This window comes from Chiloscyllium punctatum, chromosome 12 (assembly GCF_047496795.1).
Source record: "Chiloscyllium punctatum isolate Juve2018m chromosome 12, sChiPun1.3, whole genome shotgun sequence".
Lineage (NCBI taxonomy): Eukaryota > Metazoa > Chordata > Chondrichthyes > Orectolobiformes > Hemiscylliidae > Chiloscyllium > Chiloscyllium punctatum.
In genome coordinates, this window is record NC_092750.1 from 15,065,470 (window position 1) to 15,091,443 (window position 25,974).

The 25,974-nt window shown below is 45.5% G+C and overlaps 1 protein-coding gene across 1 annotated transcript in view; it reads right to left on the minus strand.

The window, feature by feature from the left end:
* The window catches only part of uba1 (ubiquitin-like modifier activating enzyme 1), a 298,897-nt gene that overhangs the window by 246,906 nt on the left and 26,017 nt on the right, over positions 1 to 25,974 (minus strand). Inside the window, exons 9-14 of the mRNA XM_072581907.1 lie at positions 24,457 to 24,603; positions 23,237 to 23,413; positions 22,256 to 22,366; positions 18,197 to 18,277; positions 16,902 to 17,057; positions 1,874 to 2,039 (exon numbers count right to left, since the gene is read on the minus strand). Coding sequence (XP_072438008.1) covers positions 1,874 to 2,039; positions 16,902 to 17,057; positions 18,197 to 18,277; positions 22,256 to 22,366; positions 23,237 to 23,413; positions 24,457 to 24,603 — 838 coding nt within the window. The remainder of the gene's footprint in view (positions 1 to 1,873; positions 2,040 to 16,901; positions 17,058 to 18,196; positions 18,278 to 22,255; positions 22,367 to 23,236; positions 23,414 to 24,456; positions 24,604 to 25,974) is intronic.

Below are 25,974 nucleotides of genomic sequence, written 5' to 3' on the forward strand. Positions count from 1 at the left end.
TCCAGCTTGTGCAGCTTTCTCTCCAATAATTTGTGCCTTTCCTGTACTGAGGGACGGGTGTCAGATCTACTTTCTGTTTTAGTGAAATATTAAAGCCAAATGTCGTTTACCCTCTTGCATGGATGTAAAGATTCCACGGCCAGTATTACAAAAAAAAGAGACTACAGGATAATTGTTGGAGCTAAAATTTATCAGCGTCACCGAAAACGTTACAATTGTTTGTATTGCTCTATCAAAGCAGCAGCATGGGCAGGATGGATTGAATAGCCATAATGACTCAATAATTGCTGGTCGTACAACCTTTTGGTTTAAGACCATAAGACATAGGAGTGGAAGTAAGGCCATTCGGCCCATCGAGTCCACTCCGCCATTCAATCATGGCTGATGCGCATTTCAGCTCCACTTGCCAGCGTTCTCCCCGTAGCCCTTAATTCCTCTAGACAACAAGAACCTATCAATCTCGGCCTTGAAGACATTTAGCGTCCCGGCTTCCACTGCACTCCGCGGCAATGAATTCCACAGGCCCACCACTCTCTGGCTGAAGAAATGTCTCCGCATTTCCGTTCTGAAATGACCCCCTCTAATTCTAAGGCTGTGTCCACGGGTCCTAGTCTCCTCGCCTAACAGAAACAATTTTCTAGCATCCACCTTTTCAAAGCCATGTATTATTTTGTACGTCTCTATTAGATCTCCCCTTAATCTTCTAAACTCCAACGAATACAATCCCAGTATCCTCAGCCGTTCCTCATATGCTAGACCTGTCATTCCAGGGATCATCCGTGTGAATCTCCGCTGGACACGTTCCAGTGCCAGTATGTCCTTCCTGAGGTGTGGGGACCAAAACTGGACACAGTACTCCAAATGGGGCCTAACCAGAGCTTTATAAAGTCTTAGTAGTACATCTCTGCTTTTATATTCCAACCCTCTTGAGATAAGAGACAACATTGCATTCGCTTTCTTAATCACAGACTCAACCTGCATGTTTACCTTTAGAGAATCCTCGACTAGCACTCCCAGATCCCTTTGTGCTTTGGCTTTATTAAGTTTCTCACCATTTAGAAAGTAGTCCATGCTTTTATTCTTTTTGCCAAAGTGCAAGACCTCGCACTTGCTCACGTTAAATTCCATCAGCCATTTCCTGGACCACTCTCCCAACCTGTCTAGATCCTTCTGTAGCCTCCCCACTTCCTCAGTACTACCTGCCTGTCCACCTAACTTCGTATCATCGGCAAACTTCGCTAGAATGCCCCCGGTTCCCTTCACGGAATGTGGATGTTGCTGGCAAGACCAACACTTATTGTCCATCCCTGACTATCCTTGAATTGAGTGACACGTTTGAGCATTTCAGAAGATAGTTAACAGTCAACAACATTGCTGTGTGTTTAGAATCAAATTTAGAGTGGAATCAGCTGAGGGTGGAAAATTTCCTTCCTGAAAGGATTTTTAGTGAACCAGATGGGATTTTACAACAATCTGTTGTAGTTGTTTTGCTGACCATTATTGGGACCATTCCAGGTTTATTAATCAAACTCAAAATCCACCAGCTGCTGGTTGGGGGTTTGAACCCATGACCCCAGATACATTAGCCTGAGCCTCTGGATTACTGTCCAGTCACATGACTACTATACTACCATCCCCCACCCTTGCTGTACATCAACTAGCTACTGTATTTCTCTGCAAGGAAGTAGTGAACTTGGCTGTGAGTCGGGAAACCCTGAGGTTGCAGAAGGCGCTATGCAATCTTCCTTTCACTTGCAAACCTTGACAAGGTGCAGTAAGTTGAGAGATTCTGCTCATTGAAAACTAATGCCCTATGTCCTCTTTATACCTGGGTCACAATTGGCAGACAACTGTTGTTCATTTAGTCACTTACGCGCTTCTACATTATCCAATGCATTCGCCACTCCATTCAGATTCTCAATGAAGTCCTGGGTGTAGATGTTCTCAGTCTCTGGACCAACACGGTTCTGATGAGCTATGATTTGCAGAGAAGGGTTCATCTTTCTCACTGCCGCTGCAGCTATCTCAGACTTCATTTTCTATCCAGTGTGTAAAAAACAAAGAGTACAGGTCAGACTATATTACTGCTCTTCCATATCAAACACCTATGCTTTGTCAATAATACAATTCATTCCCCTGCCCCCACCAAAACACATTCAGATCAAGGGTAGTGATAGGACAGTGTGTAGTCAGAGGCATCTGGCACATGGTCAGATAGCGCACTGAACCCATCCCTTCAGAATGTATAAAGTAGAAAAAGGGGTAGGTGATTCAGCCTCCTGAGCAGCTGCACCATTCTGTAAAACCATGGCAGATCCGATAACCCCACTTTGGTGTCTGTTCCCCATAACCCTCAACATGCATATCAGTGTCAAAGAACTGCTGTGGTCAGTCTTGAATATACTCAATGGCCCAGCCTCCACCTCTCTCTGAGAGTCAATAAGACCATGAGACATAGGGGTAGAGGTAGGCCATTTGGCCCATCAAGTCTGCTCCTCCATTTAATGAGATCATGCTGATTTGATAATCCTAACTCCACTTGAAACCAATCCAAAGCCAAAACGCCAACTTTGCCTTTTCCTGTGGCTTTAACCCAGTCTCCTCCTGGCCTGTTGCGAGCAGAGCAAATAGACAACTCTTTAGCCTGTTTTACATTGATTTTAGTTCATTACAAAGCCATTGGGGCTGGGACAGAAATCCTGGGCCATGGAGCTGCACAAAGCGTGGACCCCTGACCCCTGATCTAAGCACAGCAGGACCTCCCTCAACCTGAACACGGGGCTCTTCCCCTCCTCGATGCTGAACATGGGGCCCCTCGATCTGGGTTAGAGTGGTGCTGAAAAAGCACAGCAGTTCAGGCAGCATCCGAGGAGCAGTAAAATCGACGTTTCAGGCAAAAGCCCTTCATCAGGAATACAGGCAAAGTTCCTGAAGGGTGGAGAGATCAATGACATCTGGAGGAAGTGGGAGGATTTGAAGGAGAAATTGTTAAGGGTGAGGACCAGTTCGGCCAGGTACGGTTCCCTCATATTTACCCCCTCCTTGCCTGTCTTGTGCCCCATTTTGAGTACAATCCTGTGTCATGTATTTTACAATTTTTTTTTCTTGATTTCAAATCTCTCCTGGGCCTTTTCTTTTCCTATCTCTATTAGCCCCTCCAGGCCTCCTCTGGTATATCACACAGATTTTATTTACTGCACAATTGGGCTTTCATGTTCAACTGTTCGATTCTGAGCTCTGGAATTCCTTTCGCCTCCTCTTCCTCTATACCCTCTACCTTAGTGACCTGTTCTTAAACTTCCGAATGTGGTTTGGTTTTAAACTACATTTGATCGTGTTTCTGGGTAGCACTTTGGGACATTTTAGTAAGTTGAAGGGAACGACGTAACCCACAATTATTGTAAAGTTGCAACTAGCACTCACTGATTTGGTGGTAGGTGTGTGGGGCAAGGGAGTAGTGGGGTGTGGGGGCTAGGAGGTGTGTGCTGGGGGTGGGGCCTGGTTGTGTGTTTGAGGGAGTGGGAATGTGAGGGCTGGGGGTGTGGGGCTGTAGGTGTGGGGGCTGGGATTAGGGGGTGGGTGTTGGAGATGCAGGGGTTATGAACTGGAAGCGGGGGACATTGTTGGTTGGAGATTGTGGTGTCCGATCCCACATATTTTGGTCTGAGAATTAAATTATGTCAGGAAGCACTTGGGGAATGGACATTTGGAACTTTCTCCCTCGATGCTAAGAGTCAATTAAAAACCTCAAAATGGAGATTGATACGTTTATTTTGGAAAAAGGCCCTTGGGGTTACAGATTGATGATTTGTAAGTGGAGTCTATTCGAACAGTGGTTCAGGCCAGGTTCTTATTCTGAGGTACTCACTCTCTGACCCATGAAGAATCTGCAAAACCTCCATCCAAGGTCAGCTCACTCCCAGCATTTACAGCTCAAGAGGTTGCTCATCTTCACCTCTCCAATAAACCTCAGCTGAAACTCTGCTGTCCGTAACCCATCCAGCATCAAATTATCTTCACCCATACAACCCACTGGCCCCTCGTGCTGAAGATCTCGCAACTTTAAAAGGCTCTAATAGGGAGAGGCTGTTCCTGCTCAGAAAAGAAAGAATGAGAGGGCATAGGTTTAAAGAGATCTGCAAACAAAGCGAGAATGACATGAGAAGTAGTGAGAGTCGTTAGGGTTCGGATGTGGTATAGGACGGTTCTTTCAATTGAGACATTCAAGAGGGGCACTGGATGGTCATTTGGATAGAAATGGCATGCAGGGACATGGGAAAAGGGCAGGCCATTGGCACTAGGAAATAGAACGGATACAGGCACATTGGGCCAAATGGCCTCCTGCTGCACTGGAACTGCTGCCCCTCCCTATCTCTGGGATCTTCCCTGCCCCCACAAACTTAACAGTTCCAAAGAGCAGCCATATTGGACTTGAAATATTATTTTTCTGTTGAGTTACTGAGTTCCTCCATCATTCCTGGTGTTTGTTTCCCCCATACTCTTCCTTGTTCTGTGTCCCCCCTGTGCTGCTGTCCAACTGCCCTGCCTATAGTGACCAAGTCTTAGCTTCTGGATGCCCCTCCCTCAGCTCCTCCCTCAAGATCTTACTTAAAACCCATCTCTTAGAATGAGCTTTCATTCTTCACATCTCTTCCCTTTTCCCAGGCTGTTCCTTCCTGAATATGTTTTAGTAAAATGCTTTACAAAGTGTTCCTTTGTGAGTGGCTTCGTCCAAACCAAACTGCAGTGTGTCTTTGTTCCTGAGCTTCTCCTGTAGGGGAGGTGCTAGAATTTCCTTAAAGCTGGATATCAACAAAATAAAAAGCCTACCACAACAGAGAAACACATACCAAAGACAGAGGAGAAAGCATATGCTTGAAATATTTGCAGAAAAGCTCGGTACGAGAGCCAGAAGTTTGAAAATCAGTGTGTTGAAAAGTATTGTCATTAATTAGGTGCCAAGCAAACCAAAGCCTCTAAGGATGTGGGAATCGGAAAAAATAGCTGAAGAGTCTTTGCAGTACGTGTGTTTTTAATCAGCCTTCAGTTTGAGTTGAGTTTTTAGGGAACACAATCACAGGCATTGAGACGAGAGAGAGATAGAGAGAGATAGAGAGATAGAGAGAGAGAGAGAGATAGAGAGATAGAGAGAGAGAGAGAGAGAGACAGAGAGAGATAGAGAGAATCGGCTTCAGTCAGCCTGGGAAAAATGCACAACTGGTTGGAGGGAGGAAGCTGAACTGGGATTAGTGGATTAGATTAGATTACTTACAGTGTGGAAACAGGCCCTTCGGCCCAACAAGTCCACACCGCCCCGCCGAAGCGCAACCCACCCATACCCCTACATTTACCCCTTACCTAACACTACGGGCAATTTAGCATGGCCAATTCACCTGGCCTGCACATCTTTGGACTGTGGGAGGAAACCGGAGCACCCGGAGGAGAATGTGCAAACTCCACACAGACAGTCGCCTGAGGCAGGAATTGCACATTCAATGTCCAATGCGTGTGCAAAATGAGTGACATCAGGCTATTTGACCGCAGAGGCATCCCTGTCAAAGGCCCATTACAGCCCACATGGGCGTGCCCATACTCGGCCGAGAGGCACCCATGTACGGAAACAGGACAGTCTCTGCAGCTCTGACACCCAGCGCAAATTGTAGATATGTTCTCATCAATCTGTTCAGAGATGTTACTGCACACCCCTAGAGAGGGTGGGATTTGAACTTCCTTCACCCCCCCCCCCAATCCCCAGCTAAGGCACAAACTAAGAGTTTCAATTGTACAAGCACTAGTTACAGAGGGTTAGGTGGGAATGTGAGGAACAGCCATGGACGTTGCAGGAACAGTCCCACAACAAGCAAACCAGCGAGGGAGTGCAGTCCTGTCAGAGGTGCCATCTTTCAGAGGAAGCACTGACCCAAAACCTCGGAGGTGGAATGTACAACATTCGTTGGTATGGAGAGAGGAGAGGAAAACAGTGTAAAGTCTTTGTTAAATTCCTGCTTGCCATGGAAACAGTAGCTGCTATTACAACTATTGCAAAAGATGCTTAAATAACATCAAGTTCTTCAGCATGTCTTACAACCTAAATGCAAATCTCTCTCTCTCTATCCCACAGGTTAATATTCTCTCCAGATGCACTGTCAAATCCCCGACTCCACACTCCAGAAGCTCGTAACTCCAGTGGTTGATTATCTCAGCTATCAACACCGTCCTCCAGTGCTCTTTATATCCTCGGTCAAACAAACAGCACCTCTAGTTACAAATACACTCTGCACCATCATGCCCTTTACTGCTCCACTGTAATACTGGTTGCGGTCACACACACACAGACTCAGACTCCATTAATGAGAAATAGGAGCCAGGCCATTTGTCCACTCGAGTCTGCTCCAAATTCACGGCTGACCTTTTCGTGAACTCAGCTCCACTTACCCTTGATTTTCATACTGTTCAAAAATTGACCAATCTTTGCCTTGAAAACATTACAACGAGGCAGCCTCAACTGCTTCACTGGGCAGGGAATTCCACAGATTCACAACCTTTTAGGTGAAGATGTTACGGTGGTACGTGGATGGAATGAGCTGCCAGAGGAAATGGTGGAGGCTGGTACAATTACAGCATTTAAGAGGTATCTGGATGGGTATATGAATAGGATGGGTTTGGAGGGATATGGGCCAAGTGCTGGCAAATGGGACTAGAATAATTTAGCAAATCCTGTTGGCATGGGCGAGTTGGAATGAAGGGTCTGTTTCCATGCTGGACATCGCTGTCACTCTAAGTTCCTCCACAACTCAGTCTTAAATCTGCTTCCCCTTATTTTGAGGCTGTGCCCCTGGATCTAGTTTTACCTGCCAGAGGAAACAACCTCTGTGCTTCTATTTAATGTATTCCCTCCATAATTTTATGTTGTCAAAACCGGACTCACTGAACTAGTGATACGCTGAGTCCAAGCCCCTAGGATTCTGTTTTTCTCAGCGCACTTAGAGTCAGAAATCCTGTTGATTTGCTTTGAGTGTCTTCCGATAATCCTTGAGGAAATCTGGACTCGGAGCATCTTAGTCATTGCAGCAATGCCTTCGGCTGGCTAGACCCGCACCTCTGGAAACACCTTCAGAATCTCTGTGTCTCTCTAACCTCTTCTTAGACACTCCGTAGATTTTGTATCCTTTGGGCCCTCATCCTAGCATCTACTGGAGTGGTGAAGATCTTCCCCAGAATCACAAGACTGTGATGGTGTAGGAGGAGATCATTTGGCCCATCGTGCCTGCACAGTCTTATCCCCTCGTGCTAATCTCCTGCCTTTTTCCCACATGCCTGCCCACCATTCCTAACCAAACAATTGTCCAATGCCCCTCTTGAATATCTCAATGAAACCTACCTGGCCCACCATTTCCAAGCAATGTTTTCCACACCCTAATAGCTCACTGTGTGAAAAGGTTTTTTTCCCTCACATCACCCACTTGTAAATCACTGTAAACTTTGTTTGCTAACTCTCTTGTGAAGTGCCTTCAGGTAATTTAGTACAAATAAAGTCTCTGCATGAATCATTTTGTAATTGGCGGCTGCCATGCCTTCCATAACTCGCACATTGTGGGCTTTGACTCTTGGCCACAGCACTAGGAGAGGGACAAAGGGAGTGATGGTTCCTGCCTCTCAAGGAAAGGAGAGGCAAAAAACTGGAAAGGCGCTGGAATCTAAGGTAGACAAGCAGGAGGCCGGGAGAACACAGCAAGGCAGGCAGCATCAGGAGGGTGGGAGAACACAGCAAGGCAGGTGGCATCAGGAGGGTGGGAGAGCACAGCAAGGCGGGCAGGATCAGGAGGGTGGGAGAACACAGCAAGGCAGGCAGCATCAGGAGGGTGGGAGAATGCAGCAAGGCAGGCAGCATCAGGAGGGTGGGAGAACACAGCAAGGCAGGTGGCATCAGGAGGGTGGGAGAGCACAGCAAGGCGGGCAGGATCAGGAGGGTGGGAGAACACAGCAAGGCAGGCAGCATCAGGAGGGTGGGAGAGCACAGCAAGGCAGGTGGCATCAGGAGGGAGGGAGAACACAGCAAGGCAGGCAGCATCAGGAGGGTGGGAGAACACAGCAAGGCAGGTGGCATCAGGAGAACGGGAGAACACAGCAAGGCAGGCAGCATCAGGGGGCTGGGAGAACACAGCAAGGCAGGCAGCATCAGGAGGGTGGGAGAACACAGCAAGGCAGGCAGCATCAGGAGGGTGGGAGAACACAGCAAGGCAGGTGGCATCAGGAGAACGGGAGAACACAGCAAGGCAGGCAGCATCAGGAGGGTGGGAGAACACAGCAAGGCAGGCAGCATCAGGAGGGTGGGAGAACACAGCAAGACAGGCAGCATCAGGAAGTGGAGGAGTCGATATTTCAGGTGTAACCCTTCTTCAGGACTTGGGGTGGGTGTAAGGGAAGCAGCAGATAAAGGGGGTAGGGGGCGGGTAGTGGGGAGAGTTTTTGATGGGGAGAGGAGTGGGGTGGTAAGGTGTGGATAGGTGAGTTCAGGTAGAGGGTACGACCTCTCTCTTCCAACCCTTCCTTCCAGTTACCAACCAGGTCCATTCCACCTAATGACCAACCAGGTTGTACCCCCTACCTATATCCCCACCTCACCACTCTGCCCCTCTCCTCACCCAGTACTCCCCCCTTTATCTACAGCTCCATCCCCAGTCCTGAAAAAGGGTTACACCCGAAATGTCGATCTCTTCACCTCCTGATGCTGCCTGGCTTGCTGTGTTCTTCCAGTCTCTCAAGGAAAGGGGGAGAGGGTCCATACTAAATTGCCCATAGTGTTAGGTGCATTAGTAAGGAGTAAATGTAGGGTAGGGGAATGGGTCTGGGTGGGGTACTCTTTGGAGGGTCAGTGTGGATTCGTTGGGCCGAAGGTCCTGTTTCCACACTGTAGGGAATCTAATCTAATCTAATCTACGTGTAGGGTGATGGGACATGTTCAGAAACTGTGCTGTCAAACATTGTGAAATTAGTTACAGGAGGCTCAGAGCAGCAACTGGATACAGTGCCAGCTGAGTACTAGATGTAGTTCAGCTGGTAATGCCTCCAAATCTGAATCAGCAGGTCTAGGGTTCTAGTCTCACTCAGTGCAATAATCTAGGCTGATGCTATGGTATCAAGAGGTGCTGTCTTTCATAGAATCACTGAATCCCTACAGTGTAGAAGCAGGCCATTCAGCCCATTAAGCCCACACTGCCCCTCCAAAGAGCTTCCCACCCAGACCCAGTCCCCTACCCTCACCCTGCATTTCCCATGGCTAACCCACCTAGCCTGCGCATCCCTAGACACTATGGCCAATACACCTAGCCTGTACATCTTTGGACTGTGGGAGAAAACTGAAGCACCCAGAGGACTCTCACAGAGAATGTGCAAACTCCGCACAAACAGCCACCCGAGGGCGGAATCAAACCCAGGTCCTTGGCGCTGTGAGGCAGCAGTGTTAACCACTGAACTACCCCATGGTGAGATGTGTTGGCCACAATTATGAGTTATCCTACAGAATTACTCAAACAGGAAGTTAAGTTCTCCCTGATGCCCACTTATTCCAAACCACCTCAAAAGCTGGTCATGACCAGTTTGTTGTCTGTGGGAGCGTACTGTGTGCAAATTGGTTGCTGCATTTCCTACAACAGTGACTGCACTTCAAAAGTACTTCAGTGGTGGCAAAACACTTTGGGATGTTCGGTGGGTGGGCAATGGTGCTATACAGATACGTGCTCTTTCTTATCTCCCAGATAAATCTACAGTCACAATCCTGTCTGAAGCAGAGTGAAACTGTAACAATCCCAGCCTGGGACTTGTAAACAGCACAAGAGATTTTACAATCCACAGCTGAGCAGCACGGCAGAGGTCACCATTTCACTAGGTTCCCACAAACAAGAACATTATGTTGGAATGGAAAATCTTCATTCAGAATTTCTTAGGCATTAAGCCAGAGGAGCAGAGGTAGACCATTCAGCCCATCGATTCTGCTCTGCCTCTCAGTGAGACCATAGCTGATCAGATAATCCTCAACTCCGCTTTTCCCCATAGCCCTGATTCTCTTACTGATTCAAAATCTACTGCTTTGAATATACTTAATGACCCAGTCTTTACGGTAAAGAATCCCACAGATACACTATCCCCAGGAGAAGAAATTCCTCCTCATTTCTGTCGTAACTTTGTATTCCTAGCTCGTTCAATCATCCCATGATCTCTGTCTGTTCCGATTTGTCTGTACTGAACACCAAACAAAGCTTTTCACGGTACAGGGTTTGTGTAAAGATGGTAGCTCGGGTGCTGACTGCCGTAGTTGTGGGTGGGTTTGCTGAGTTGGGATGTTGGTTTGCAGATGTTTCATCCTCTGTCTAGATGCCACCCTCAGTGCTATGGAGCCTCCTGTGAAGCACTGTTGTAATCTCTCTTCTGGAATCTATTTGGTTTTGATTCTGTTGCTTCTGGTTGCTCGTTGCAGTGGTCGACATCTTGGGTTGAGGTCAATGTGTTTATTGATGGAGTCAGTGGATATGTGCCAAGCTCCTAAGAAGTCTCTGGCTGAGCTCTGTGTTGTCCCAGTTGAACGTGTGGTTCTGGTCGTCTGTGTGTACGGCTACTAGGGACAGCTGGTCATGGCGTTTAGTGGCTAGTTGACATTCACGAATGGGATTGCTGGTTGCCTGCCTGTTTGTCCTATATAGTGTTTTGTGCAGTCTTTGCATGGAATCTTGTACACCATGTTTGTCCTACACAAAAGACCCTATACCCATCATGTATAGAGCAAACAGAATTCACAAGATTCCATGCAGAGGCTGCACAAAACACAACATATAGACAAACAGACAGACAATTAGTGACCCACATTCATGAACGTCAACGAGCCACTAAATGCCACAACCAAGCAACCCCTAATATCTAGACACACAGATAAGGGCCACAAATCCGACTGGGACAACACAACGATAATAGGACAAGCTAAACAGAGCTCAGCCAGAGAAGTCCTAGAGGCTTGGCACACATCCACAGATTCCATCAACAAACATACTGACCTAGACCCAATACTTCGTCCACTACAACAAACAACTGGAACTGACAACTGGAAGCTGCAGGAATGAAACCAAATAGATTCCAGAAGACACAGTATAGCAGCACTTCACAGGAGGCTTCAGAGCACTGAGGATGTCACCTAGACAGGGAACAAAACGTCTGCAAACCAACGTCCCAGCTCGGCAAACAAACCCACAACAACTGTAACTTTTCACTGTACTTAGGTACATGTGACAATAATACATCAAATCAATTCAACGTAAGTGGATAACCCTTTTCTCTGAGATCCAAACGATCTGACAATTCAACACTTTGAAGCACTAATTTCCCACTTTGCAAAGCAATTGCTGAATTCATACTGTTTCGTTAATATTTTTTTGCGCAAACTTCTCCCAATAATTCAGGAATTGGGACGACCCAATGATCAGAGTGATCAAAACATTGTTGGAAAGCGTTCACTTAATCCAAAGGATTTTCCAACTGGAGAAGTAATATAGACAATGCTGGGTTATCTTAACATTAATACAGCACTGCAGACTTCAAAAGGTTTAATGTAATAGATCCCCCAGCCCTGGACTGTTAACTAAGATATCATTATCCTCGGCTGTCTGGATTGTTGCCAGTACACATTACAAAAACATTGGATTAAAGAAGGGAAGCTTAGCATGGTAAAGCCGTGGGCTCAAAAGAGAGAGAAGGAATGAGATAGAGAGGATTGGAGTGAGAGCGTTTTGGACAGAAGGTGGAGGGGATACTGGAAATGGGGAGCAAAAAAAAAATCAGAAAGTTTTATCCCATTCTCCAACTTTAAGACAGATCACACAAATTAAGCAGTAATTTTCAGATCTCCCCATTCCCAGTGGGGGTGCTTAACTGCTAGGAAGGAGAGGCTAGAGAATAAGGTGAACACCCTGCCAACGATCCACACTCTCTTACGATGGTAGCTTTTCTCAGTGAGAATCACACAGTGAGAATTTGATCAGTGAGACGACGCTGCCCCATGGTGGCAAGGACTGTTACTGCAGAGCGAATGGGGTCAAATAATCCATCAGGTATCATGGAATGGCCAAAGCACAAGGACATAATTCCGCCCTTTGGATCAATGCAGTTCTCTCCAAGAGTCACTTGGCTAATCCCATTCTCCTGCCCTATTCTCTGCAAATTCTCTTTCTTATCGAATTTCATTTCGAAAGTCATTGGCTGAATCTGACTCCACAACACTCTCAAGCAGTGCATTCTAAACTCTAACTACAATCTTTTAAAATGCATTTTTCTCATGTTGCTTTTTGGTTCTTTTGCCCATCTCCTTAGCTCATCTGCCAATGGAAATAGTTTCTGTCTTTGTCTGCAACCCACATAATTTTGAGCACCTTATCTCAGGCTTTGAAAACAAACCCCAATTTCTCCAAAATCAACATTACTGAAGCCCCTGACCCCCAGAACCATTCTTGTAGACCTTTCCTCACCCTCTCTGATGCTTTCACATCCTTACTAAATTAGTGCAACGTTCAGAATTTTGGTGCACCCATGTGTCAGTAACCCACTCAAGACAGTTTAATTTGGATAAATGCCAGGAATTGCATTTCGGTAAAACAAACAGGGACAGGACTTATACAGGTAAAAGTAGGTGCTTGGGTAGTGCTGTAGAACAGAGAGAGCGAAGTATTCAAGTACATAATTCTTTGAAGTTTGTGTCACATATAGACAGGGTGGATAAGAAGGTGTTTAGCAGGCTTGCCTTCATTGCTCAACACCTTTTACTGCAAGAGCTGAAAGGTTATATTGAGGCTGTACAGGATGTTGGTGAGGCCTCTTCTGGAATACTATACCCAGTTCTAGTCACCCTGTTATGGGAAGGATATTATTAAGCTGGAGAGGGTTCAGAAGAGATTTACCTGGATGTTGCCGGGAATGGAGGGATTATGTCATAAGGAGATGCTGGATGGGCTGGGACTTTTTTTTTCACTGGAGGGTAGGAGGTTGAGGGGTGGTCTTAGAGGTTTATAAAACCCTGAGGGGTTCAGGAGAAGGTGAGTGGCAGATGTCTTTTTCCCTAGGGTGGGGAATTTCAAAATTAGCGGCATGTTTTTAAGGTGAGAGGAAGAAGATTTAAAGGCAGACAAAAAGGACAATTCTTTTCCACAGCGAGTGGTTCATGTTTGGAATGAATGTTCAGAGGAAATGGTGGATGCTACAATGTTTAAAAAACATTTAGATAAGTACATGAATCGGAAAGGTTCAGAGGGAAATGGGCCAAGTATAGGCAAGTGGGATTAGTTGAGTTTGGGATTATGGTCGGCAGGGATTGTTTGGACTGAACGGTCTGTTTCTGTGCTGTATGTCTCTGGTGACTCTAAGACAGAGATAAGGAAGATGGTTCATCTGTGGAACTCTTTACTGGATAGGGCCGTTGAGACTAGGTCATTAAAGCTGAGCTAGACAAAACTTTAATCATTAAGGGAATAAAAGGTTATGGGAATAAAGCAGGACAGTGGATTTGAGGATGATCAGATCTCATTGAATGGTACAGCAGACTGACTGGGCGGAATGGCCTCTTTCTCCCATATCTTATTGATACTACATTGAAGGATGAACCAGCCTTACAAAGGTGCCTCCTAACAACCTTGTATCTGTAGAATTGTGCTGTTTATGCTTTATTGTCTCATCTAGCAGGCCTTATACCATTTTACAGTGTCAGCAAGAAACTGTTGATAGAAAGCAGACTCAGTTGTTGAAGACGGTGATGAGGAATGACTTATTGCCACACTGGAGAACAGTAAAATACAGGGAAAAGCTTCTTCAATTTTGCCACAATCAGGTGCCATTTTGAATAATTTAAGAGCAAGAATCAGTAAGTAGAAAGATAAAGCTCAAAGAGAGTCCAATCAGTCCTGAGCTAGCTCATCATCACCAACCACACCTGCTATGCCTGCCATCACTCTTCTGCCTCTGTCGGGGAAGGGAAGCAAGTTGTCTCCTTTGGTTTGCACACACTCACCTCCAAGTCAGAGGTTCTGTGTTCAAGTCCCACTCCAGAGTCTCAATCGTAAAAATCAAATCTGGTACACCACTGCAGTACTGAGGAAGTGCCACACTGTCAGATGGGGGCATCTTTCAAATGAGCATTTCAATCAATGGGGCTCCTTCTGGTGGTCTCTCATGGCACCATTTCAGAGGAGAGCAATGGAGTTATCCTGAGTGTTACTCCTTGTAAATACTTATTCATTAAGCAACATTACCAAAACAGACACACACTGTATACAGTAAGTGGCAGACCATTAGTAGCATTAAAATACAGAGGGATTCAGGTGTTCAGGTCTACAATTCCCTGAAAATGGCCGGGTGGCTTAGTGGTTAGCACTATTGCCTCACAGCGCCAGGCACTTGGGTTCGATTCCACCCTCGGGTGACTGTCTGTGTGAGTTTCCTCTGGGTGCTCCGGTTTCCTCCCACATTCCAAAGATGTGCAGGTTATGTGAATTGGCCATGCTATATTGCCCATAGTGTTAGGTGCATTAGTCAGAGGTGAAGTAGGGGAATGGGTCTGGGTGGGTTACTCTTCGGAGGGTTGATGTGGACTTGTTGAGCCAAATGGCCTGTTTCCACACTGTAGGGAATCTAATCTAAAAAAGTGGATAAGGTGGTCAAGAAGGCATATGCCATGCTTGTCTTCATCGACTGGGGCATAGATTATAAAAATCGAAGAGTCACACTGCAGTTTATATTGAACTTAAATTAAGCCACATTTGGAATATTGTGTATAATTCTAGTCGCCACACTACTGGAAGGATGCGGAGGCTTCGGAGAGGGTACAGAAATGGTTTACCAGGATGTTGTCTGGTTTGGAGGGTATTAGCCATAAGGAGAAATTGGACAAACTTTGTTTGTTTTCGCTCAAATGTTGGAGGCTGAGGGATAGAAAATTGAGAGACACGAATAGAACAGATAAATAGAATGGATAGTCAGAGCTTTTCCCCTGGGTAGAATGGCCAATTACTGGGTGACATAGATTTAATGTAAAAAGGGGCAAGTTTAAAGGAGATGTGAGGGGCAGATTTTTTACACAGAGGGCGCTAAGCGCTTAGAATGTATGGCTAGAGGAGATGGTAGAAGCTGATACAATAGCAAGGTTTAAGAGACATTGCAACAGATGCACATGAATAGGCAGGGAATAGAGGGATATCGATCACATGGAGGTTTAGTTTAGAAAAAGTTTGGTGGGCCGAAGGGCCTGTCACTGTTCTTTGATAATCTGGACCTCACCATGTTTCTACTTGTAGGAGCTTACTCTGTACAAATTGGCAGCTATGTTTCCTAAGTTACGACAGTTACATGCCGAGGTCATGAAAGGTGCTTTACAAATGCAAATCTTTCTCTCTTTAGAACGGCAATGGGCGCCATCACTTGCAAAATGCACTGGCAACTGCTCCTGGGGTATATGTGCAGGAAAAGGCTATCCGATATTTTCACATTAACGTTTTGTGGAAATCTGAAGCACGTCCTCAAGGCTTGAGCTTATTTTCTGGGCCCTTGCAGATTTCCTTTAAGGACCAGGACCAAAACTTTTAAACTGAATTAAAGTGAAAAGAACAAAACTTTTCTAAATGGCTCGGGATAGATAAAGGACTGGTGGCCCAGACTGAAGTAAACAACAGACAGTGCTTGGACATACCAATGTTGACTGGGCCAATATTAAAGGCATTAGGGGCCCTCTTGTGGCAGACAGGTAGTATTGCTACCCCGGACCTACAGACCCAGGTTCAAGCCCCACCTGCTCCAGAGGTGTTTAATAACATCTCTAAACAGCTTGATTAGACAAATAGGTTAATAAAAACAAAATGAACAGAAGGCATTGTTGCTAAATTTGTCGATTACATACCAAGATAGATGAAGGGGCAGGTAGTAGTGGGGTGGTGGACAAGGAAGTGGCAGACAGAATACAATGTGGCAAAGTGTGAAGCTATACACTTTGGCAGGAAGAACGGAGGTGTAGACGATTCTCTACAGAGAGAAAGACATTGGAAATCTGAAGCACAAAGGGGTTGAGGAGTTCTGGTTCAGAATTTTGTTGGGGTTAACACACAGGCTCAGTTGGCTGTTGGAAAAGCAAATGCAACGTTAGCGTTTATTCCAAGAGGGCTGGAATACGACAGCAGAAATATACTGCTGAGGCTAAACAAGGCTCTGTCAGACCACATTTGGAATATTTTGGACCTCATATCTAAGGAAGGATGTGCTGGTGTTGGAGAGATCCACAGATGGGTTTTGAGAATGATCCCAAGGATGAAGGACTTGTCATATGAAGTGCATTTGAGGACTCTGGGGGCCTATACTTAATGGAGTTTAGAACGATGATGGGAGAGGTCATTGAAACTTGCCTAGAGGCCTAGATAGAGTGGACATGGAGAAGATATTCCCACGAGTAGGAAAGACTAGGACCTGAGGGCACAGCCTCAGTGTGAAGCGATAATGCTTTAGAACAGAGATGAGGAGGAATTTCTTCAGCCAGAAGATGGTGAATCTGTGGAAGACCTTGCTGCTGTGGGGTCAAATAATTGACTGTATTTAAGACAGAGATGGAGAGGTTCTTGATTAATAAAGGGATCAAAGGTTATGGGGAGAAACTGGGAGAATGGGCTTGAGAAACATATCAGCCATGATTGAAAGGCAGAGCAGACCCAATGGCCTAATTCTGTTCCTGTATCAAATGGATAATCAGATCAGCCACAATCTCATTGAATGGCAGAGCAGACCTGACGGGCCGAATGGCCTATTTCCTCTCCTGCATCTTGTGGTCTAGCTTTTCCTAAATTGACTGGAACAAAGTGGTTATAACGCAACTTGCTCTGACTCACCGTTACATCGCCAGGTCTGAAGAGAAACTGCCTGTTGAGATTTGATCGTTCAATTGTGTCCATGTCAGTCACTGTGATGCTCCCGCCCTCTCCTGCTCCCAAGCCAATCATGGCAAAGTTCTTCATCAGCTCACATCCAATGGCACCGGCCCCTACCTAGAGCACAGCAAGAGTAAAGCAATCCTCAAGGAACAGTCATCACATTAACTATCTATCTATGAGAGGTAAGGTGAGAGGCAGCTGAGGGGGATACAAGCCTAATTTATATCATCTCTCATTATTCAATACTCAGAGTACTGGTTGTTTAATGCTTATTGGCACGTGAGTATAGAAGGCCAGGCGTGGGGATTGGTTAACTCAGCTGGCTGGACAGCTGGTTTGTAATGCAGAGTGATACCAACAGGGTGGGTACAACTCCTGTGTCAGCTGACGTTACCATGAAGGAGAAAGTGAGGACTGCAGATGCTGGAGGTCAGAGTTGAGCCTCATTTCTGATGAAGGGCTCTTGCCCAAAATGTCGATTCTCTTGTTCCTGAGATGCTGCGGACCTGCTGTGCTTTTCCAGCACCACACTCTTGTTACCATGAAGGCTCTGCTTTCCCAACATTGCTCCTTGCCCGAGGTGTGACTACCCTTAGGGTAAGCTCGCTGTGAATTGTCTCTCCCTAATGAGAGAGTGGGACTATGATGACCTTTGTTACTGCATGGGAACACAAGCCCAACTGGTCAGGCAGACACGATACATGGTTGGACACACAGTGGTGTCACAGAAGTGTTGATCCACACTTGACCAAGAGCCCAAACTTTACTTAATCTTTCATGGGATACGGGAGAGTCAGGGGCTAGGCCAGGAGTTATTGCCTGTCACTAATTGCTCTTCAGGAGGTGGTATTGAGTCACCTTATTGAACTGCTATGTGGCGCTAAAGAGGGAGCTCCAGGATTACAACTTCAACAGTGAAGAATGGCAACTAGTTCTAACTGAGGATGTGATGTGACTTGTAGGGGATTTTGTCGATGGAGTTGTTCCAGCGTTTCTGTCTGCCTTGTCCTTCTAATTGGGGTCTTGGAAGCTGCTGTTGAAGAGGCCTTGATGGGTTGCTGCAGTGCATCATGTAGATGGTGCACCCTGCTGTGACTGTGCATCAGTGCTGGAGGGAGTGGATGTTTAAAGTCCTAAGTTGTAACACTATGTGGGAGGAGGGCAGAGGTGAAATCACCCACACTGGGCACCAACATTTTTGAGAGGATGGAAGTACTCTGAAAGGAAGGAACCAGATCTCACCCTCCACTTACCAGGAAGTATTTCTGCATCTTCAGCTTCTCTTGAAATTCAGCTCCGAAGATGGCAATCTGCCCGTCGTAACGGCAGCCTCTCTGCAAGGAAGAACAGAAACAGCAGGCCAGTCAGGTTGGTAATGTCAGGGCACGACGGACCATTGCATTCTGTACTGATTGATTCTCTGTCTAAACCCACTCACAACTCAACTGACAACAAGTACTGTATTCCAGCACATTGGACAGTAAGCACCATTCCCATTGTCACTTGAGGCAATCCCATCACGAGTTTATCAATCCACTTCCACCCATTAACTTCCCAGTCAGATTTATCCCCAATCTTCACCATATAATTGATTTTGGCCAATTAATCTTATTTTTCCCATAATAAACCCAATTATAAACTCTTGATTGTGGATTGGCTAACAATTACTCCAAAGTTACCTTCTGGTGGATACACATCTATTCCTAGGTCAAAGCTTTCACACATTGTATTCACACCTACTGAGATTGCATTAATTGCATCAACTTGTTCTCGGAAACGAGTGTGATCTGCTTGGAATACACAGAACCCAGAGTCACAAAAACAGGGATTACTCAGTCCCTGCTCTGTCTCAGCCGGTGACGCATCTCAGCTCCATCAGAAGGTCAGGAGGTCAAGTCCCAGTCTGGCGGCCTTGAAGCCATAAACAAACCTGATGCCGTGGAGGGTGTCACTCTCCAGACGAGGCAATGAGAAACCCTCTCGGGTGGATGTGCAAGATCGCAGGGATGTTCTGGCCAGTATGTACTGAAACCCTTTGTGGGATCTTGCTGTGCACACATTGGCTGCCACATGTTCTACATCACAGCAGCAGCACACAACTGGCCATGAGATTTACTGAGGTGATGGAATCTATCACATAGATGCAAGTTTCTTTTTCCTCTCTGTATTTCTTAATCACTGATCAGCGGCAACATCATCTGTAAATGCACTTCAATGCAGTTAGTTGTGATAGGGTGCACTTTGGTGGGAATAATACAAGGGTCACATATTCCTTTCAAAGTAAAAGTCTTAACATAGGCCTGGGATCTTCACATGCAGACTACTACAAGTACATACACCGTGTCGAAAACTGTGGTGCTGGAAAAGCATAGCTGGTCAGGCAGTGTCTGAGGAGCAGGAGAGACGGCGCTTTGGGCATAAGCTGTTCCTGATGAAGGGCTTATTCTCGAAACATCAACTCTCCTGTTCCTCAGACGCTGCCTGACCTGCTGTGCTTTTCCAGCTACACACTTTTCGACTCCTATTCTCCAGCATCTGTACATCTCATTGTATATACAATTGCAAATTACAAAAGAGCAAACTGAGTACAGATTTATTTCTAGGATATTTGATTCAATCACAGACTCATACAGAACAACAGGCTCTTCAGCCCATTGAGTCTGCAACATCAAAAATATACTGCTGGCTACAATCGTCCAACGCTCCCGCAACTAGGCCCATAGCCTTGAATGTTATGATACTTCTTGTGCTCATCCATTTTTAAAGGTTGTGACGTTTCCTCCCAGGCAAGTGTGTTCCAGACCCTCGCCACGGTCTGGCTGAAAAAAATCCATCCTCAAATCTCCTTCAATTCTCCTGACTTCCATTTTAAAATTATGCCCCCTTTTTACTGTCCGTAAGCTAACAGGTTATAAACTTGTATAAAACTAGGAGCAGTGAGCACTGTTCTAGCCTCCCTAATATAGGCAGTAGTTTAGGTTCAAAAACCATTGACCAAAAAAAAACATTTTCACAGAGCGAGTAGCCAGGTTCTGGAAGCGTGGTACAGAGGGTTACATTGAGACATTCAAGGGGGCATGGGATGGTTCTTTATGGGAAATGGCAAAATATTGGTATTAACTCAAAATGGTCAGACAGCAGGCTTAGACATGATGTGCTAAAAGATCTGTGTACCATAACAATTCTGTGACATAAGGATGATAGTGAACTAAGGGACATGGCCTCAAAATAAGGGGGCACAGATTTAGGACTGAGCGGAGGAGGAAATTGTTCACCCAAAGGGTTGTCAATCTGTGGAATTCCCTGCCCAGTGAAGCAGGTGAGGCTATCTCATTGAACTCTCTTAAGGCAAAGATTTTTGAACAGTATAAAAATTAAGGGTTATGGTGAACGGGCATGGAAAATGGAGCTGAGTTCATGAAAAGATCAGTCATGATCTTATTGAATGGTGGACCAGGCTGGAGGGGCCAAATGGCCTATTCCTGCTCCTATTTCTTATGTTCTAATGATCTTATATCTTCAAGCCACAAAAGATGTACAGCACAGGCACAGACACAGACCTTTCGGTCCAACTCGTCCATGCCAACCAGATATCCCAACCTAATCTAGTCGCACTTGGCCTATATCCCTCTAAACCCTTGCTACGAATATACCTATCCAGATGCCTTTTAAATGTTGCAATTGTACTAGCCTCCACCACTTCATCCGGCAGCTTCCCCTCTCACTCTAAACCTATCCCCTCTATTTTTGGACTCTCCCACCCCAGGGGAAAGACTTTGTCTATTTACTCTACCCATGCCCCTCATGATTTTATAAACCTCTATAAGGTCACCCCACAGCCTCTGACGCTCCAGTCTATTTAGTCCCTCCCAATAGCTCAAACCCTCCAACCCTGGCAACATCCTTGTAAATCTTTTCTGAACCCTTTCAAGTTTTACAACATCCTTCCTATAGGAGGGAGACCAGAATTGCACACAATATTCCAAAAGTTGCCTAACCAATATCCTATACAGCCACACATGACCTCTCAACTCCTATACTCAATGCTCTGATCAATAAAGGGAAGCCAACTAAATGCCTTCTTCACTATCCTATTTACATGAGACTCCATTTTCAAGGAGCTATGAACCTGTACTCCAAAGTGTCTTTGTTCAGCAACATTCCCTAGGACCTTCCCTGATTTGCCTTTCCAAAATGCAGCACCTCACATTTATCCAAATTAAACTCCATCTGCCATTCCTCAGCCCAATGGCCCATCTGATCAAGATCATGTTGCACTGTAAGGTAACCTCCTTCACTGTCCACAAAATCCCCAATTTTGATGTCATCTGCAAACTTACTAACTGTACCTCTTATGTTCACATACAAAATCATTTATATAAATGACAAAAAGTAGAGGACCCAGCACCGATCCTTGTGGCACTCCACTGGTCACAGGCCTCCAGTCTGAAAGGCAACCCTCCACCACCACTCTCTATCTTCAACCTTCGAGCCAATTCTGTATCCAAGTGGCTAGTTCCCCTTGTATTCCATGTGACCTAACCTTGCTAATCAGTCTATCATGAGAAACCTTGTCGAATGTCTTACTGAAGTCCATATTGAACACCTCCACTGGTCTGCCGTCATCAATCCTCCTTGTTACTTCTTCAAAAAACTCAGTCAAGTTTGTGAGACATGATTTCCCACGCACAAAGCCATGTTGACTATCCCGAATCAGTCCTTGCCTTTCCAAATACATGTACATCCTGCACCTCAGAATTCCCTCCAGCAACTTGCCCACTACAGAGGTCAGGCTCACCAGTCTATAGTTCCCTGGCTTTTCCTTACCACCTTTCATAAGTAGTGGTGCCACGTTACTCAACTTCCAGTCTTCCAGCACCTCACCTGTGACTATCGACGAAACAAGTATCTCAGCAAGAGGCCCAGAAATCATTGGCTTCTCGCAGAGTTCTAGGGTACATCTGATCAAGTCTGGCAATTTATCCACCATTATGCAGTTTAAGACAATCCAGCACTTCCTCCTCTGTAATATGGACATTTTTCAAGATGTCACCATCTATTTCCCCACATTCACTATCTTCCATTTATTAAAGAAGAAACTAGATAAATGCATGAAATAGAACAAAGCATGTTGATGAGGTTATATGAGGCTGGTGTGGAACATAAATTCTGGTATAAGCCAGTTGGACCAAATGGATTTTGTGGTGTACACTATAAGCAATTCTGAAAGCTTCATCGGTTTGGGATTGTTAAAGAGAGAGAGAGAAATGGGGAGGCTGTGGTATGTAGATCAGAGTCCTGCTGATACTTACAGGTGCAAAGTTTTCTTCGAATAAAGGGAAATCTTTGTTTTCCTCAGGCAAACACTCGAGTGCATCGAAGTACATCCACTGGTGGAGAGGCATGAACTTCCCCGTACAGGCCTGAAACCACAAATCAGTGCAGAGCTAAGGAGGTAGCCACGACACCACTCAAATCAGCATAGATTCATAGAATCCCTACAGTATGGAAGCTGGCCATTCTGCCCATCGAGTCCACAATGACCTTCCAAAGAGCATCTCAACCAGACCCACCTCCTGCCTACCCTATCCCTACATTTGATATGGCTAACCCACCCAGTCTGCGCATCCTAGAACACTATGGGCAATTTACCATGGCCAATCCACTTAACCTAGAAGGGCACCCTTAACTAAGGTTACATACGAACTAGGAGCAGGAGTAGGCAATTCATGCATATTCCACCACTCAATGCAATCATGGCTGATCTCATCTCAGCCTCAACCCCAATCTCCTGCTCACCCTCCATAACCCTTAAGTCTATTACTAATTTAAAAATCTGTCTATCTCGTCCTCATAATTATTCAGTGTCCCAGCATCAACTGCATTCTGCAGGAGTGAATTCCACAGATTCATGACCCTTTGAGAGAGTCCCAGTTCTGTATTAACACAGGATAGAAGTTGCTTGGAAAACACATTCAAAGTCACGTTGACACTGAAGTCTGTCCCCAGGACTGACAAAACATGGTATACCATGGAGCTTTCAAATCTTTTACAGAGACACAGAACGGCCAGTGACCAATGTCCTGAGACTTAGCAAATCTCTGCTGATTCATCCCTCACCACACACCACCCTTTTAAGAGAAGCCCCATTCCCCATTTTAACATGGCAGCAATGCTGACAGACGATTGCAAGGTATCTAACCTGCTCTTTGCCCCTTTACAATGTGGCTCCAAATCAAATATGGTGGCCTCATGTCACAAAGCGCCTGTATTAGACTTCACCTCGCTTTTACCTTCATGACTTCCTGTGCAGCGATACCACCAATAAATGCAGTGATAGGACTCAGGTTGCCCATAGCAACATAGGCCAGTTTTCTCACTAGCTCCTCATCCAAGGGACTTTCATTTAGGATCGATGGGTCATTCTCACTGAGCTTATTTGCAATAGTCACTAAGACGTCTGCATCAGTCTACAAGAGAAACGGAAAGAAATAATATGTTTTAAATATGTATGTAATTTTTAACCTCTATTCATCCACATTTTCTTTTTTGAGAGTAACAATTTGGTGGCTAATTGCCTTCAAAGTGAGGGATTTCGCTGAAGGATGGAAAAAAAGCTTCAATAAAAACACAAACTTTATTTGCATTGGCTTCTGGATGTAAGAGAAGATTTGCATTTACATAGCATATTTTACAACCATAGGATGTACCAAAGCATTTAACCAAAGTCCTACTTAAAATGGTTGTCTGTAAATTTGAATCCATCTAGTTCAGATACATGCCATTTGGCCCATCAAGTTTGCACTGAGCCCCCAAAGAGCATCCCACCAAGACCCACACCCTTAGCCTATAACACTGCATTTTCCCATGGCTCATCCACCTAACTTACACATCCCTGATCACTATGGTGAAATCCACCTAACCAGCACAGCTTTGGTCTGTGGGAGGCAAGTAGACCAAGCCCATGCAGGCACGGGGAGAATGTGCAAATTCCACACTGATAGTGAGACTGGAATCGAACCTGGGTCCCTGGCACCAGAAGGCAGCAGTGCTAACCACCGAGCCATCATGCTGCCAATTTGCGCACAAACAGCAACATGACAATGGCTAGGGAATCCGATGTGGATCAGGCGATAAATATTGGTCAGGACATCAGACAGAACTTCCCTGGTTTTCCTTGAAAGTAGCATCACAGGATCTTTTACATTCACCTGGGTTAAGGTCTCAATCAAAAAAACGGCACCTTCGACTTTGCAGCACTCTCTCAGTGCAGCGTTGGCATCAAAGTTATATGCTCACATCTTTGGAGTGTGTGTTGAACCTACAAGGTTCTGACTGAGAGGTGAAGGTGCTACCCACTGACCCAGGCCTTGATATCTACACTAGCCTTAACAAAGATTGACATTCATTTCAATAACAGTGTGGAGGAATGTGGTGGACAATAATAGGATGTTATTAAGTCAGGATTACTGTCTGAGGAGCCAAACCACCTCCAGGTAGCAGGCACACTCACCTTTCCCCAGGGTTTGGGGAGCTGGCTATAATCCTTCACGAATTGATGGAGAGCCTGGAAGGCAATATGCAACGTTCCCTGTCTGTTTGTTTTCCCAAAGTCAGAAACCTGGTATTTTGGCTCCTTCAGTGCCTCCCCAAGGGATTTCTGTGAATGAAGAGTGAGAGCTAGTATAAGTAACCGGACTGGCGAGGAACCTCTCGTACCGTGTACAGTCAGTTCTGCTATAACGGGATAGTTCCATTCTCTTGCAATCTCATGTTAATTGGAAAGAGCATAAAAGCAGCACCATTTAAACTAAAGAGGTCAGAATCGCGTTATAACCAACGCACTTTAAAACTTTGCACTTTAGAACGTTTCCCCAATTTGTCAATTGTGCTACAGCAAATTCGCATTAATGAAGCGCTGGTTATAGCAGAACAACCTGTACTTGAGCAGCGACAAAGGTCACCCAAAAACAGTGCCAACAAAGAAACACACAGTGACCTACAACACCAAACAGCTGTAACCTCTGCTAAAGCTATGACCAATGAAGCATCAAGTTCCGACATCACTGTCTCTGAGGCACCTCAGTCTGCCTCATTAACAGAACACCAAACTTTTCAGAGAATCCCGGGGCTTGGAAGGTTAGATTCTGAGATGGTGTTGGATGGATTTGTTTGAGTGTGAAAGATCGAAGGGCAATCTAAACGAGCCATTTTCAATGGCAGGATGCATCTAGAGAAACCAATTCCTCTGGTCAAGGTTTGAAGGGGATATCATCCCAAACTTGGAGCTAGTCCAATTAGGAAGGAAATCAGGAAACGCCTTTCTCACATGACATGTTGCTGAAAATGAGGAAATCTTACTTCTAAAAGCTGATGTATGCTTGGACAATTAACTGAAGATTTCAAGACTTTTATTTGCTCTTGGGATGTCAGCATCACTGGCAAGGCCAGTATTTATTGCCCATCTCTTATCAGAGTCAGAGTCATACAGTCATACAGCAAGGGAAGAGACCCTTCAGCCCAACTCATCCACGCCAACCAGGTTTCCTAGACTGAACTCGTCCCATTTGCCGGCGTTTGGCCCATATCTCTCTAAACCTTTCCTATCCATGTACCCCTGATAAGATGGTTTTTGAACCATTGTGTCGTGTAGTCACACCCAATACTACTGAGATCAATAACTTGTCTCGAGGAACACTGTGGGAAAAGAAAGTTGAATCCAGCCCTGACTAAACAAAATGGCGGAGAAGGACCTGAAGGGTTGATTGGCCTCCTATTCCAGACATTTTTGTCATGAAACAATCAGGGAAGGAGAGGAGCGGAACACGCTTACGATGAATAAATTCACAGGATGCTAACTAGGGTGGCGAATCCCCCAGGGATTACCATGGAGTGCTGAGGAATTGAACACTGGGTTACTAGACACACCCCATGAGTAAAAAGGATATCTCAGAGAAATTTAAAACATGGCTCCTCTCATGGCCAACACCAACACGAGGTCTAGCACCATGTGTGCACTTGCAAAAATCAC